At 42.7% G+C, this 13,164-nt stretch overlaps 1 protein-coding gene across 11 annotated transcripts in view; it reads right to left on the bottom strand.

Moving 5' to 3' along the window:
- The window catches only part of BPTF (bromodomain PHD finger transcription factor), an 83,432-nt gene that overhangs the window by 3,332 nt on the left and 66,936 nt on the right, over positions 1-13,164 (bottom strand). For 9 of the 11 annotated variants that reach the window (XM_090061072.1, XM_090061073.1, XM_090061070.1 and 6 more), the window contains 5 exons: positions 8,931-9,292; positions 5,261-5,434; positions 4,258-4,450; positions 3,172-3,256; positions 928-1,114 (listed from right to left, as the gene is read on the bottom strand). In XM_090061072.1, coding sequence (XP_089917198.1) covers positions 928-1,114; positions 3,172-3,256; positions 4,258-4,450; positions 5,261-5,434; positions 8,931-9,292 — 1,001 coding nt within the window. The remainder of the gene's footprint in view (positions 1-927; positions 1,115-3,171; positions 3,257-4,257; positions 4,451-5,260; positions 5,435-8,930; positions 9,293-13,164) is intronic. The other 2 variants (XM_090061074.1, XM_090061071.1) reach the window with 1 other exon arrangement.

Consider the following 13,164-nt stretch of genomic DNA (forward strand, 5'->3'; position numbering starts at 1 on the left):
TACTGCTGTGATGGAAAGCTGCAATGATGCAGGGGATATGTGCATTATTGTACAAACATTAAGGAGTATGCGCCTGAACCTTAACGGCCCTGCTAACTGCCCAAATATAATATAATTATCGCAGTACAGCTCACACGTATGTACATGGTACTCTGCTCAAGGCCGTACGGTTCTTAATTTTGAAAAATAGCCAGTAGCACACACACTGGGCAGATGGTATGATTTAGAAACCTGGTTCTGGAGAAAGTAACTTGAAGCAATCTTTTCCTGAAGACAGGTAACTTTAAAGCTAAAGGTTTGTTTTTGTTTTTAACTAGCGTTTGCAATTCTGAGTTATTTCAACTTGCCGCAGCTTCCCTGAAAGGGGCCGAATAGATTTCAGCTGAAATAATACTAAAATGAAAAGATGGGATGTTAGCTAAGTAATAAAAACTGCTTATTTCTGCACACATTAGACTCTCTCTCAGTCTGGATACTCTCTGGAACAGAGACCATCTTTTTTAATGTGTAGAAAGAACCTGGAGCAGAACAAGACTAACTTACATGCATCATTAAAACCTAGAATCAGATAAGGAGCTGATCCTGTTGATTTGCTTTTTGGAAGTAATAACTGATAAAGTGTTAGCTATGTTGCTGCTAATTTTCTTTGCAATTATGACACTGTCCATAATTGATGGTGTGCGATTCAGGTCTACAAGTATTACAAAGCAACTTTAATGGAAGCAGATTTAGTCCTTAAATTAGACAAAAATCAACAGCTGGAATTTACTGAGTAGATTCTTGCCTGTCAAAATGTAGCTATATTAACAAGCATACAGAGCGTGCCAAATTGTTAGATGTGTGCATAAGGATACGTTTATGACAGTAAGAAGACTTTAGCAATAGCACAACAGTGACAATGGACTGGAAACTCTTCTGCTTGCTTACCTGCTTGCCTTGAAACCTTTTAGCTTCTGTACAAAGAATGATTCAAGAACCTCTGCACATTGGTAGAAGGGGGAGTCACTTGGATTGTAGTAACGACAGTTATCAAAAATTTTGGTCATATCTGCCACAAACTCCGTCACCTTTTTGTAGTAACGCTTCAGTATTCTCTCTTCCATGGTAGCAAGGTCTTCAAAAGAAACAGATATTTAAAATAAGAGCTCTTCTATCCCCCTGACAAAGTTCACAGTGTCAAAATATTGGGAGTGAAAGGACAACTGGCTTGGATCCATTCATAATGCTCCTTACAACATGGTGTGAGCTGAGGAGTCTCCTTCAAACTTGCTCCCATCTCACGGGACTCTACACGCCATGTGTAATGGACCCAATTTAGTTACAGCAATTCAAATTTTTTAAACCTCCTGAGGAGCTAGTTGGTCTTTAAGAAAAAACTGAAAACATGCACAGTGCAAGGGCATGTGGATTCTACGTCCTATATTTTGCCTCCCCCGCTCCTTTTAATATTCTAGTTTATCAGTGCATAAAACTGGATTTGCAGTTTAAATGAATTGGGAATTCAAATGAAAAACACGCAGTAGGACCAGACAGAGCATCAGCTGCTAACATCACAGAAAAAGCAGACTTGGGAGCTCTTGGCATTTCAGATTCAGGTCCTTCATCTCCCACTGACAAGGGCAGACTAAATAAAATAGCAGGGACAGATGAACTAAGTATCAGCAGGATTGCTTTATGCAGATACTAATTAAAAACAGGGAGAAAAGTGAATTAAAATTGAATGGGTCTAAATTTGCAGCACAACTTTGGCTACAAAAAAAAAAAAAAAAAAAAAAAAAAAGATATTACCTGCCTTAGCAGAATTCCTCTGAAGCATTTTTGTCTTACCCTACCAATGTCAAAACTGTGAATGGCCCAAAGAGTCCTCCCAGGCCTATGTTCTTAAAACATTTGCTAATACTGATACCAACTGTTCTCATCCATAACATGTGGCCTTCCTTCCACTCAAAATGCTCAGTGTAACCTCATTATTATATAATCGGCGATAATGATATCACTTGGCATTTCCTAGCACTGTTTACCCATAAGAGAAATTAAAATAATGATTTCAAATATACAACAAGCTCTTTTCTGTTGATTTAACAATTCATTTAAACTAACTCTTTAGCGAGTTATTTTAAAAATTATTCTTAGATTAACGAAGCACCAGGATAACAACAGTGGAAGTATAAATTATCCCTGATCCCAATGGACATCCAAATCACTTTACAAACTCAAAAGGGAACCAATTTTTAATCAATGATTGCTGCCATCTCTAACAGCAGTTTTATAGTAACACTACTAAATACCAAGGCTAGGAAATTCACGAAAATTCAGGTGAAAACTATTTTTGCCAGGACACCACAATTAGCATTCCAAATGGTGTGGCAAGAACAGTGCCCTGGCTCTGCATACCCCCAGAAGACAGCAGCTCCAGGTGACACAATGATCTCTACTTATGAAGAGGCATTATAGTTTAAAAGGAGGGAAGAAACAGTGAGCAACAACATTTCTTGGAAATAGTGAGCAACAACATTTCTTGAAGCAAGTGGGTTCTCCTTCAATGCCTTGTATCCAAGTCTATCCAATCCTGTTTAGCCAGAAAGATTTGATGGGACCACTGCAAAAACACGAGGCCACCGCAACCTTTGTCTCCAGAAAAAAAAAAATAATCTTTTCTTTATAGCTTTAAGAATAATCAAAGTTTCTGCAGTTGATTATCAAATCAAATGAAGACTGTTTTTAAACCTTTCTATCTTGTATTACCTAAGTCACACCTATATTATCACCTAACTAAAATAAACTTCTTTCTTAATCATGAGTATGTATTTCTCTCTCTGGGAAGTACTAAGTGTAGACAAAGAGCAAAAAAGGCTACAGTGAGTGGTCCAGCTTACCCTGTTTGAAAGTAACTACAGAAATAAAGAAAATTGGCCTTTGTTGCATGTGGTAGGAAGGATGGGCTTAAGAAGTAGGAATTTAGATGCATTTTGGCTCTGCCAGATTACTTTTTATGTGCTAATAGGTAAGCAACATATATTTGTCTCAGTTTACCAGTCTCCATAATGAGGCTACAATTCAAAAGCACAAGGGAATCTTTGGATGAAGACAATCTATATGGGTATATTTTTAATTCACATTACTGGCTTGTCACCACCTAGCACATCTTGCTATATTTTAGAAGCACCTTACCCATAGGTTCTTTGATAACACCATAATAATCTGGTGCATCATTGGGATCCACTGGTTCTAGGAATGGCCACGCCATCTTGTGAGCCTACCAAGAAAGAAAAGACAATTACAAGAGCATAGCAAATTATTACCTTGTTTTCATTCATGCTAGTGTTGGGAATGACTGTAGCACAATTTGCTGAACTTGGTCTAGTCCCCAAGCAGAGTCATTTTTATTTTATAAATGTACAATTTGATGTAACGGGTAGTTTGCCCTATGACATAACTGAACAGTACAGGGCACTGGCTTAAACTAGCGAAGAAGCCGGCACTGAATTCTGTAAAAGCTGAGGGTGCTCCATACTTTTAAAACTGGATCATTACTGTTTTTCCACCTGCATGTTTTCATTTGTATTCTAAAATCTGTCACCAAAAAAATCCATGCAATGGCAAACCAAGATTACTTTGCTGCATGTTACTTATTGCATTATTCTGCTGCTAATGTTTTAATGTCTGCAAAGGTAGGTTTTGGGATGGCATTTAAACCAACAAGAACATTATAACACAGCATGAGGCGTTTCATTTTTCCTGCCAACATGAAATCACAGGGATCAATCTTCAGAAGTGATCTTGCATTAAAGAAGAATCTAATGATAAGTCTTTTACAGCTTAAAATCTCAGTCCTGCAAATTCATTAATGCCTATCCAACTTTTGATTGCAAGTCAAATTACATAATTAGAATACTACATTTGCTATTACTGTTGACACCTTCCACTAACTACCCTAAAAGGCTACTGATCTGCTCTTCATATTCTGATTGTCAGCTTCCTTCACACTCAGTACAGTTATCCTCTTTCATTCAAAACCAAACCAAACTCTGTTCCAGTTCCATCCCTAATTTGGAGGCAGTGGCTTTCTTCATTTACCTTAAATGCTACTGTGCGTGTTAATGCTATAGAAAAAAGCAGCTCATTACTTATCCTTAAGACATTCAGAAGCTACAGGAGATCAAATATCAGTCTTAAACAAAGACCTTTTACATAAACTTCTACTCTACCTAGGGCATGCCAAGTATGCTCCTCTCCCAGTGTATGCCCTTTCCTCACCTGTAAAGAACGTAGTACTCTTTTTAATCCCTCGTAATCTTTATCAGTCAGTGGACTGAGTACGGTCATGGCATCTTCTGTAGACTGACACTGAGGACAGACATACTCATCAATGAGATCTGCCTCACTTTGCAAAATACCGACACAGCGCCCGTGATACCAGTTCTGACATCGGTCACAGCCAATGTAAAATCTGCAAGACCCGAAAGAAAAATATTAGTGATATTATCCTTTTCATTTAAAAACTCAGGTTCATAATATTTTGTACCAGGTGCTTTGCATGATAAGAAGCTGTACTTAACATGCCATTTTTGTCGTAAACATGCCAATTCAGTCATGCAGACTTCAAATAAAATTAACACCTGAATTACTTTACAATTTTATTTCACAATTATCTGTAGTGTAAAATTAGAGAAGTATTTTCAGGAAATCAAGGTCTCAAATGTCCTTTGTCAGATTTAAAGATCAAAGTATCAGTGTGATGCCAGATGTTTCACACAACAAGCGATTCCAGAAACATTTCATACATGTAAACAGAACTACTTTCTTGGGCTCCCATTTCAAACCTCTGACAAACATTTTTCAGATGGAAGCCAAGATCTTGTAGGTGACTATAACGGGGCATTCTGGTAACACAAAGCCATAAAGTAAAGGTACAACCCATATACCCCATGCTCAGAATAATTTTTCTAACCTAAAATCACACAAGATACTATAATTTCAAGCACTGAAAGTCCCAACTATGCACTCAAATTTTGTGTCAATTCTTTCTACCTCCCTTTTAAAAATTAAACACACATTAAAAACTTCACTTTTCCTACATACCCAATATATTCACTGTAAAGCAATATTTGGGGGGAAAAAGAAATATTGAAAAGGAATTTGTAATACTACAGGATACAACATATGCAGAATATTTTTTTTCTCTTTGCAAGGAAAAGTAACCAACGTCAGTGCAGTTTGCTACCTAAATATTAAATAAGAGGTTCTTATCAGAACTCACTGTGACTCATCATAAGGTGTTCTGCAGATACAGTACAATTCCTCACTGCTGCCCTCTTGTGCCCGTTTACAATCATTACAGATGTACACATCCATTTTCTTAGCCTCCTTTTCTGTGATGCCAACACATTCTCCATGAAACCAGTTAGTACAAAGATCACAGCCAATATAGAACCTAAAAGTATTCACAATGAAAATGACAATGTAATTGTCATTTCAAATGGCATGGCACTTTTCCCTGCATTCCTGTTTCTGATGCACTTGCATACTGCCTGCTTCTGCGGTTTCCTGACTTGGTTTCTCTGTCTCCTGCCATCTATCCTTGCAAGACTCGCACCTGTTGCTGCGGCTATACTGTCAATAAAGTCAGTTGGGCCAATTTCAAAGGACAGTGTAATAAAACACAGGTCAATCGATATGTACTGGACTTTGAAAAAAATTGGACTGAAAACATCTCTTTTATATGAGCATATATGTGAAAAAACTGTAAAAGGCACAAAAAGACAAGGCCAAAGAAAAAGATTTACATTTTCAAAACAGCAGCTCAGAAGCCACTTCATCTTCAAGGCAGTTTCTTAAGATTTGAAAATGTAGGTCTTAGTTAATTTAAAAAAAACAAAGCAAAGCGCAAACATTAACTAGAAGTTACAAGTATACTACAAGGAACATGCATACCAGCCATGTGTAGAATACATATTGGTATAACATGATGTGAAGGAAAACTGTGCGAGGACAATGGGTGTCGTCATTCTTTAATTTCTCTGTGGGAGCCCAAAAACAGAGATGCAGCTTCTCAGAATTATAACAAATTGGGACGCAGACTATTCTTTGGAGAATAAATGCCTGTTCTCAGACAAAACTACGTGACAGAACCAGATATGGTATGACACGAAGTGAAGGGGAGCTGGGGAAGGTACAAAAACAAAAATCCCATACAGAGTCATGTGAATGGACCTTGCACAGAATGGTGTAAGAAACTCGTAGGATATTATGCAAGGATGTTTGACAGCACTTTGTGCATGGATATCCCAAAATGTACCTAGGACTAGCACAACCAACCATGGGGGGGAAAAAATGTTAGGCTCCTCAGTCCCTCTTTCTGCCTAGCCAAAAGCAAACTGATGCAGATTCTCAGGCTTCTAAAGAATTAATAAACCTTTTGCCACATATTACCTCCTATGTACTAACTTTTGATGCCACTTTCTCCTAATCTACATCAGGCACTGGACAGTTATGAGGCAAACATACTGGCTATACGCTAGGATGGCCTGCATTAATTATATGATCCATGAAACACACATCTCCAAACAACATCTTGGAACATGCACCAAGACTTCCCATCGCATCAAGCCTCATCTAGACCACACTGCTAGGTTAAAAAAATGCTTCCCTACCCAATGGGTCACTCCAAAATTTCCTTGACAACTTATTTCTTCCCTTCTTCCTTTATGCAGTCAGTCGCATCCAAAAATCTAATAAACAATCATTCTGCAAAGGACTAGTTGCATTTCCCTTCATGCCAGCTCAGTCTGGCACTGCGCTTCTTCTGCTGCATGGAACAAGAGCACCAGGCCCCCCGGTGTAACAGCTCCTGCAGGTCTGGTAGCAAAATCAGATCTAAAACATGGATGTTTTGCCTTGCCTCTAGACTACTGGGCCATCTTCATGCAATGTTTTTAACCAGCAAGTGGGAAATTACAAATATAAACTTTAGAAGGATACCCTGACTGACCCGCTCCACATCCAGAAGATGAGCAAACCCTTAAAATAATTCAGTGTCATTACTGAAGAACTACATGCGAAAAACCTGCAGCAAAATCCTAAAGACACACGAGCTAAGAATGGGCTCGCTGAGTCCAGGGCATTCCGACAAACTGATGAAGTACCTTTTCTCATCTTGCAGGTTCTCTCTCAGGACCAGCTCAAGTTTCAAGAATGAATTTGAACTGCATTTCTCTCATCTGAAATGCAGATGATACCAGCACAAAAGGAGGTATCCGAAGCCCATTTCATTTATTAAGACACTAAGCAAAGTCATTTTTTTCAAATAAGCTCTTTGCCAGCCTAACAGTGAATAAGTTAAAACACATTTCAGCTCAGCACCATAGTCATCCTATACAGAAATATAATGATTCAAAATTTATAAGTAAAGCACCAAGACTGAATCATATTGCTACAGCAGTTTCTAGACTGTTCACACTGCATGTGTGTAAAACCTTCCTTCTGTTACTCAAGTAAAGGTCTCCTCCTTTTAGACTGTGAGGACGCACTTTGTCATCACATTATTTTATGGGCTCAATTCAATACCCACTGAAGTCAATGGAGAGATTCCAGCTGCCTTGAATGGGTAATGGACCAAGTCCATGCAATTTGGTCAGTTTACATTATTTTCCTGGAAGAGGTTTCCAGTGCTTACCCCAGTAAGGAAATGGACATGGCTCGTGCTCACTTCACCATTGCTAAATGAGAACAGGGTATCCTGCTAAGTTTACGGAGCAATAAAGTCTAATACAGCACTTTTCCCATTGAGGGAGATAGATCAGCGACAGATGTGAAGCTAAAGTTCTCCCTCTCTGAACCAACTGCAGCATAAGGCTACAGTCTAAAACTTCCCCACACTGATATGATGCCATAATGATGGGAGCGATGTCAATATGAAAGGTATACAAGTATATTCATCTTTGACCTGGAAAAGGCACTAATTGGGTTAAAGTATAGTTCAGTTTCCATGACTTTTAATTCTTGGCATTGCCACTGAAACTACTAAAGACACCAATTAGTCCTTTTAGAATTAAGTCATTTTTGTTAAGTGGACAAACATCCACCAAGACCAAACTAAGTTTACATTTGCTGTCATGCAGCTCAGACAAAAGCAGCTCGGCTCACTGCTGACTTGAGCAGGGTTACAGCCAATAAACTAGAGGTGAAATGCGTAACATCCAATTCCAATTGAATGAGCTATGAAGTCCATCATTTACTAACTTCTTCACAAACTATTAAAAGTTAGGAAGCTCTCCCTTTACATTAGGGCATGACTTTCTTTCCACAACCAGAATTTTGTGGGGAACTGCAGTTTTCATTTTGTCAAATGCTTACATCCCCATACCGTGTAATATGGCATTTTTTAGTTTGACTTACATTTTAGTTCGATTTACGTTTTATACTCAATAGGAGTCAAGGGTAATAGTGTTAAAAAATAAAAATGGTATTTCAGCATGAAACACTGTCCAAAATGAATTGCAGTCCAATAGCTCTGTTAGCCAGTGAATTACAGAAAAATCTGATTTCCAAGATGACAGTACCAAACCTCTCTCAAGAACTCCAACCACCTACTCATTAAAAGGAACACAAGGGCATACTTATTCGCTTCCAAGGCAGAGGCAGAATGGCAAAAGAAAGAACAGAGTGAAATAAAAGAATATGTGCATGTGAGACAGAAAGGTCATACAATGGAAACATGCAAACAAGGAAAAATATAAATCACAAGAGTTAAGAGATTGGTAATTGTGGGTGCAATCCACAGACTGCTTATTCTTCAGTACCTGCATGCTCATTGCAACAGCACCTGATTTTTTTCTACTACCGTTTCTAATAACTACCTCAGACTAAGAGCTAAATACTAAAGCTGGACCAACAATGCAAAATGCAAGTACGCAGCCTTCACTACTCACTTAGAATCATCATAAGGCGTTTTACAGATGCAGTAAAGCTTTGTGTCCTTCTTGGTTTCCTTTGAGGTAGTAGAGATCATTTTTTTTTTCTTGGACTTGGAAGCCGAAGACTCTTTCTCCTCCTCTCGTTTTCTCTTCTGGGAAGATAGTGGTGTTGGGGGTGTGGCTGGGGATGTGATGCTGGTTGTGTGTTGCGGTGGTGGAGGTGGAGGTGGGGGTGGAGGTGGGGGTGGGGGTGCCGATGCTGCAGCAGCAGCAGCTGCAGCAGCCGCCGCCGCCGCTGCCACTGCAGCAGCAGCGGCAGCTGCCTGTGCTTTTTCTTTTTCTTTCTTAATTTTCGTCAGGTCCTTCTTTAGCTCTTCCTAAAGCAGATTAAATAATGCAAAAAAAAAAGGACACCTTGTGAGAATATTTCATAACAGGTTGAGAACCCAGCCTCAAATCCCACTACATTCAAACGAGGAAAAACCACTCACATAATTTAAAGTGCAAAATCCAAGTTTAACATAATGTTAAATAGAGGTGTCTAGTAATCATTGGACAGGTAACCTTCTTTCTAATTCTATCACAAAAGACTGTTGAGAAGGTGGAGTGCAACTGGTTAATAAACAGACCAGATATATAAAAGCAGAATCACAGGGTGGAGGCAGCCTTCAAAATTAAAAGAATTATCACAGAGGTTTCGGGTATTTTATTGAAGTAGTAAAATTAATAGTTTTCTATTAATGGAAATTGTGCCATTTGGATTCGAAATAGTGTGCACAGAACTGATAATACAGAAGTACACAGCCATATGGGAGATCTATTTTTTCAGTTTGTAGTCACTGTTGGTCACTCCTTGGGCAGGTAAAGGGTGATCCAAGGCATTTAACAGCAGAATAAACTAGTGTCAAATGGCACTGAAAAAAGCAGGGCACAAGATCTTTTGTGAAAAGCACTGGGTAACAATCTTTCAACTCAATACCAACCCTCAGAAATCTCATTTTTGCATCTTCACTGATTAGTGAGACAGTGGGACAACTACAGCAATTGGAAAACTCTGACACATGGTCACTGGTGGCAGGTAAAAATACCATACTCCGAATTTTCCAGCTCCTTCAACTCTAAGTGAAGAAGAAACTCTTTGTTCAAAGTTCCTTCTTTCACAGTTCCAGCGCTTGTAGCTCACCATTTCTAAGCTCTCCTGAGAGTTGACTGAAAAGGAGTTCATAAAAACTGAGCGGCCTTTACCTGAAATTCCTTCATACATTTTTGTTGCCGTGCGTCACCTGGAGATCTGATGCCCTTACAGAGAGCGAGTACAAAAGGAACAAAACACAGCAAGCCCTAGAATTTATGGGGACCTACAAAGAACACCTCTAATCCAGATCTTTCCCTTCCTGCAGAGATATCACCCCATTTGTACAGAAACCTTACCGGCAACTCCTGAGCTGGGGAAGGGAGACCGCGCGGCTCGTCAGCCGCTTGTTTATACAGCTGCGGCCGGCCCGTGACGCAAGCCCGGAGTGCCGGCTGGCTCAAATAAAAATGGCGGCACACGCCGCGGGAGGCAGAGAGAAGGGGGAGACGCTGCTCCCAACGCCCTCGCCGCTCGGACCAGCGAGAACAGCGGAGCACGAGGGGAGAAGCACCCCGGACGGGGAAAAGAAGAGGCAGGGACGCCGCGGGAGCATCGCCGCAGAGGCAACTGGCAGGGAGACCCGGGATCGCCCCTGTAGTACGACAGAGGGTATCCCTGACGACGGGAAGCCCCAGAGAAACGTGCCTCCAGAGGACCCGCCGCCGCTGGACCGGGAGGCGCCAGGGAATGGGGCTAGAACTGAACGCCGAGGCATGAAGCAGACGGGGCTTCTGTAAGGTGGGGGGGGGGCAATTAAAGGGGCGGTACGCCCAGTTTGTGTTGAGCCTTTTTCGTGTTTTGTGTTATGCTCATCTATTCCCTGAGTTCTAGGGGAGACCAGGGGGCATTAGACCAGTAGTAGGTATAGTCTCGGTTGCAGAAGGGAAGCTGACCCCTATTTCAGTAATAATCCTAGAGCAAGATAACTAACGGCTTGATAGCACCGTAAGGAGGTGTGAGACCGGGGTGCAGGAGTGGCGGAGCCCCGAGTGTGACCGCCACGGGCATGCACGACAATTGACCCCAACACTGATAACATCAAGTCATGGCAGGCGGGAACGGGGTCAAGGAGTCGGGCAGACAACATTTGCTTGGGCAGTGGCGGGAGCGCCGACAAGGGATAACTCCAACCCCACGGGGAAGAGCAGCCCGAGAACAGCTAGTCGCGTCCCGGTGGCGACAGAGTGGTGCATTGGCCGGGAAAGCGTCAGGGGATTAGCTAAAGAAAATGCAACCGACGGACATGGCGACGACTGACCTGTTGGGGCAGAACCTCCAGGTGCTGACACAGCTTGCCGGGACCCAGCAGAGGATGCTGGAACGGCAACAAGACTGGATGCAGCAGAGCTCGTCCACTTCACGGATGCCAAAGATGACGTCAGAGGACGATCCCGAGGCTTACACTGAGGCCTTTGAACGACACGCGGTTAGCACTGGCCTCGATAGGCAATTATGGGCAAGTCAGTTAGGGGCTCTGGTGGTAGGCAAAGCCCAGGCAGCGTATAGGGCTCTCACACGTGAGGAAGCCCTGGATTATGAGGCTTTCAAGGCAGCCATTCTCTGCTGATTAGAAATCAGTCCAGAACATTATCGATGGCTTTTTAGGGCCAAGAAAGGGGCAAAAGAGAATCGGCCGAGACTCCTCCTGCAACAGTTACGAGATCTCTTTGGGAAATGGGTTAGTTTGCCTTCATGTACGGTTGCCATGATAGTCGATGAGGTTATATTAGAACAGTTCTTAATTGACTTGGAGGAAAGGACCCAGAGATGGGTCCATCAGCACTCACCTGCCTCTTGTGATGAAGCATTAAAACTAGCCTAGGCCTTCACAGCTGCGGAGGCATGCTACCCACGCAAGAGGCGTGGGACCACACCTCCGGCGCCAGCTGCCAGGGAAGCCGAGTGGCAGAAAACCGGCCCCAAGAATCAAGGCGGAGACATGGTCTGCTATCACTGCGGATGAGGGGTGCATTTCGCACGAGTGTCCAGAAAGGGCTGCAGAAAGGTGGCGGCCGCGTAGTTCTCCAAGGGGAGGAATAGAACTAGGAAGGGAGCCCGCCCAAGGCAAGCTGATGGATTGCAGTTATGGGGTTGGAGGCGAGGGCCTGGTGTGGCAGTGCCCAGTAGTAAAGGCTTGGATTGAGGGCTGCCCGGTAAAGGCTGTGTTAGACTCTGGGTGTGCTCAATCGATGGTAAAGGCCAGTCTGGTGAAGGAACATCGGAACCGCTGGGCTGAGTTGGTGAACACTGCGTGTCTCCATGGGGAGTCCCAAGCTATGCGTTGAGTGTGGCTTGATCTTCGGGTTATGGAATACCAGGGAGACTTATTAGTGGGCTTAGCCCCGCGTCTGGCCTGTGACATGCTGTTGGGCCAAGACTGGGCCCCTCTATATGACGTCATGGACAGGGTGCGGGACGTGGAGACCACCTGGAGATCCCTGAGAACCTGGGAAGTCTGGCTTGGCGACGCCAGAGAGCGGAACAACCCTGTGGATGAGACGGAAGAGCCTTTTGTCAATCTACGTGACCTCGCCAGTGGCCAGCAGTTTAGGCAGGCCCAAGAAGACGACCCGGGATTGCAAGGACCCTGGGATCAAGCCATGGATGGATCCTCACAACAAACATCCAGGGCAGGCCCAGCCAGCTATTTCGAGGTAAGGAACAACCTCCTCTACAGGGTATTGTTGGGTAGGGCTGGAGAGGAAGAGAAGAGGCAACTAGTGGTGCCGGAATGTTTCCGGAGAGCTGTGTGGGTATCGGCCCATGCCAGTCCAGCTGGAGGCCACTTGGGGAGGGACCGCACATTAGAGAAAATATCGAGGTGGTTCTTTTGACCTAAAATAGGTTAGGACATAGCCCACCAGTGCGTGCAATGCCCCGTCTGCCAAAGGGCCAGAGAAGACCAACCACCTCGTGCCCCTCTGAGGCCGATGCTGATAATCGACTTGCCTTTTTCAAGAATAGCGATGGACATAGTAGGGCCACTACCACGCAGTAGCAATGGGTATCAGTACATTTTGGTGTTTATCGGCCATGCCACAAGACACCCTGATGCCGTACCCGAGAACAGTAACAGCTCCAAAAATAGCGGAAGAGTTAGTGAAATGGATCTCT

This window comes from Crocodylus siamensis, chromosome 8, assembly GCF_052110815.1.
Source record: "Crocodylus siamensis isolate JL-2025a chromosome 8, ASM5211081v1, whole genome shotgun sequence".
NCBI classification, from domain to species: Eukaryota; Metazoa; Chordata; order Crocodylia; family Crocodylidae; genus Crocodylus; species Crocodylus siamensis.